Source organism: Phaethon lepturus, unplaced genomic scaffold (genome assembly GCF_000687285.1).
Source record: "Phaethon lepturus isolate BGI_N335 unplaced genomic scaffold, ASM68728v1 scaffold31736, whole genome shotgun sequence".
Classification (NCBI taxonomy): domain Eukaryota; kingdom Metazoa; phylum Chordata; class Aves; order Phaethontiformes; family Phaethontidae; genus Phaethon; species Phaethon lepturus.
Genome location: NW_010548858.1, coordinates 8,687 through 11,437, shown reverse-complemented (window position 1 = coordinate 11,437; position 2,751 = coordinate 8,687). Strand labels below are relative to the sequence as shown.

Genomic DNA, 2,751 nt, shown 5'->3' with positions numbered 1-2,751 from the left:
CGGTTTTGAGGAGAAATTTGTAGAGAGCATAAAAGCAAGTACTGGATTTTTCTTCACACATCAGGAACAGGAAACCTGCCAGAGAGTTTATAGGGCTGATAGATGTTGAAGATATAGAAAATGCTTGCTGAAGAAGGCAAGAATATGACAGGAGAGCTAAATAAAGTTTTGCTGCCTGTATCCAGTGAGGAGGAGCTTGATCAAATTCCTGCCCGGCAGCTCTTCTCTGTGGGGAAGGACCAGAGCATCCCTGCGGCAGTGGGGTTGGAGGATGAGGTTGCAATAAAAGCAGCCTGACAAATTCCCGTTACCATCACAAATTCCCAGGAGCAGGTACAGGACTTCTCACTCACCCTGAGACGAATAGCCAAGCTATTGACTGCAGTGTGCAACCTCTCTCCTGCATGTGGGAATCCTGGAGAGTTGGGAATCAGCTGATAAATGCTGCTTTTTCAGGAAAGTTTCTAGAAAACCCAAGAAATTACAACCCAGGGAGCTTGGGGTCTGCACAGACAACCTCCTAGATAGGGTTCTCCAGAGCAGAGCCCCAGAGCGGGACATAGGAGAGGAGTCAGCCTGGCTGTGCTAAGGGGGTATCCGGCCCCCGTGGAGCTGTTGGGGGCATGGGGATGCCTGCACCCCCAAAGCCTCTGCTGCAGTCGATCAGACGAAGCTGAGCTGTGGGGTAGTAGGGAAGGTCCTGGCATGGGTAAAGCCAGGGGATGGAGAGGAGGAAGAAGCTGCCAGCTCTCACAGGGCAGCATAAGTGAATCCCACAGGAGGCTGACAGGGGTCCCTCCCATCCAAGCATAGCATAAATCCTCTGGAAAGGGGTGAAAAGCAGGGGTCACATGGCTGAGTGTTATTCAGTACAGCCATGACTGGGAGAACTGCAGAGGGACCTTGAACTTGCATGAACTCCTGGTGTCAGTAAAACATAAAATAATGTGTGGGGGAGAAAAACCCTAATACTGCATACACAGTGACAGGGAATGAGCTATTACACAAGATCTTACGTCGTCCTTTATCACTGTACAGCAGTGCCAGCTCAGCGCTCAGTAGTGGTCAAAAAAGCACATTGCATATTTAGGGACTGCCAAGGAAGAGGCAGAGGAAGGAGTTGCTGGAAGCCAGGACCCTGTGTTACAGAGATGCCCTGTGTTTCCTGCTCCTCTCGAGGCAGCTGCCTTTCCCACCACTGCAGACAAGCCACTGGGCTGAGTGTCACCAGGCTGCCTTGGACACTGCCTCCATTTGCTCAGCCTCTGGCTCCAGGCACCGCACGCCTCTGCATGTGTCCCCAGCGCCTGTTGTGCCCGGACTCCTCGCTGGGGAGGTGGTCACCCCTGGCTCATCCTGGCTCTTTTCTCTTCCAGGGATTCTGTTCCTGGCTTATTTCTATCTACCAGATGAAGTAAGTGTGCGTCCTCAGCATCATGGTCATACCCCACCACTGCCCATCCTGGGGAGCTGGTGCCCACGGGTGGTGGCCCATCACCCGGAGCTGCTGGGACCAGCGGTGGAGGAGAGCCCACTTAAAACATCTCCCCCAGAGAGAGAATAGAGGGCTCACCTCTGCGTTTCCTCCTGGCCCCTGGATCCTGTCCAAATAAAAGGGCTTCAACCTCTTCTGGTAGGAGCCGGTCCTGTAATGGGATGGCAGCCTGAGGGCTGCTTGTATCCCTCATTCCCTCTGTGCCCAAATCCCACGTACCACAGGCAGGATGGCATGAGTTGGTGTGGGCTGTGTGAGGCTGGAGCAGGGAACCAGCCAGTGTCCCCCGGGTGGGAGGTGGTGGGGAGGCACCACCAGCGCTCACCCCCACCCACCTCTCCCCCAGGGACGAGGAGATTCAGAGCAAGTGTGGGATCGACGCCACCACCTACCTCTCCTTCCAGCGGCACCTCCTGGTCCTGCTGATGCTGGTCTGCGTGCTCTCCGTGGCTGTCATCCTTCCTGTCAACTTCTCGGGGGACCTCCTGGGTAGGTGCTTGCCCAGTCGTGGGATGGCTCAGGAGTGTGGTGCAAACTTCCCCAGCCTCAGGGTGAGCACCGTGCCTTGAGGGCAGAGGGCAGAAGAACCCCTCCTGCCCCCATGTGAGCAGGAACCCACCATCAGCTGCGGGACAGAGGAGCACAAGAGGCAGGGAGCTTCAGGGCAGCGGGGACTTTGTGGGGACCTGGGAGATGGAAAAGGAGGGAGGAAAGACCAGAGCCACTAATCCTGCAAGCATGGACGTGCACACCGCACTGGGTTCTCTTAACCTTTGGCTTCTCTTCTCCCGCAGGACACAATCCCACCCACTTTGGCCGGACAACCATTGCCAACATCCCAACGCAGTACGTGGCTTCCGCGTCTGGGGGGCCTGCGGGTGCTACCGCTGTGGTGGGCACTGCTGGGAGCCCCCAGGCACGGCTCTTGCCACAGCTCCGTGCTGGGGACAGGGACAGGTCCACGTGAGCAGCATGCCGCTCGCGGTAGCCCCTGTGTCCGTCCGCACCACGCGGGAGTGCGGTCACGGCAGCCAGCACGCTGGTGCTGCTCGCTGCACCCCGCTGCCAGCAGAAGCGCTCTCGGGGGTGCTGGGCAGCCTCATTTCTGTAGTATCTCAGCCAACACCCTGGACGCTGCCCCTCTGATCGCTGGGTTGGGGTCTGGCAGCCAGCTCAGGGAGGTCCCGCTGGGTGGTGGGGGCCACAGGTTAGACACTGAGCGCCAGGCTGGTCCACATGCCACGCGCCTGCTGCAG

General features: G+C 57.6%; 1 protein-coding gene across 1 annotated transcript in view; it reads left to right on the top strand.

The window, feature by feature from the left end:
* The window catches only part of TMEM63C (transmembrane protein 63C), a gene marked incomplete at its 3' end in the record, with an annotated part of 11,621 nt that overhangs the window by 2,728 nt on the left and 6,142 nt on the right, over positions 1–2,751 (top strand). The window contains exons 4-6 of the mRNA XM_010290106.1: positions 1,377–1,414; positions 1,842–1,984; positions 2,290–2,342. Of these exons, the coding sequence (XP_010288408.1) occupies positions 1,377–1,414; positions 1,842–1,984; positions 2,290–2,342 (234 nt within the window). The remainder of the gene's footprint in view (positions 1–1,376; positions 1,415–1,841; positions 1,985–2,289; positions 2,343–2,751) is intronic.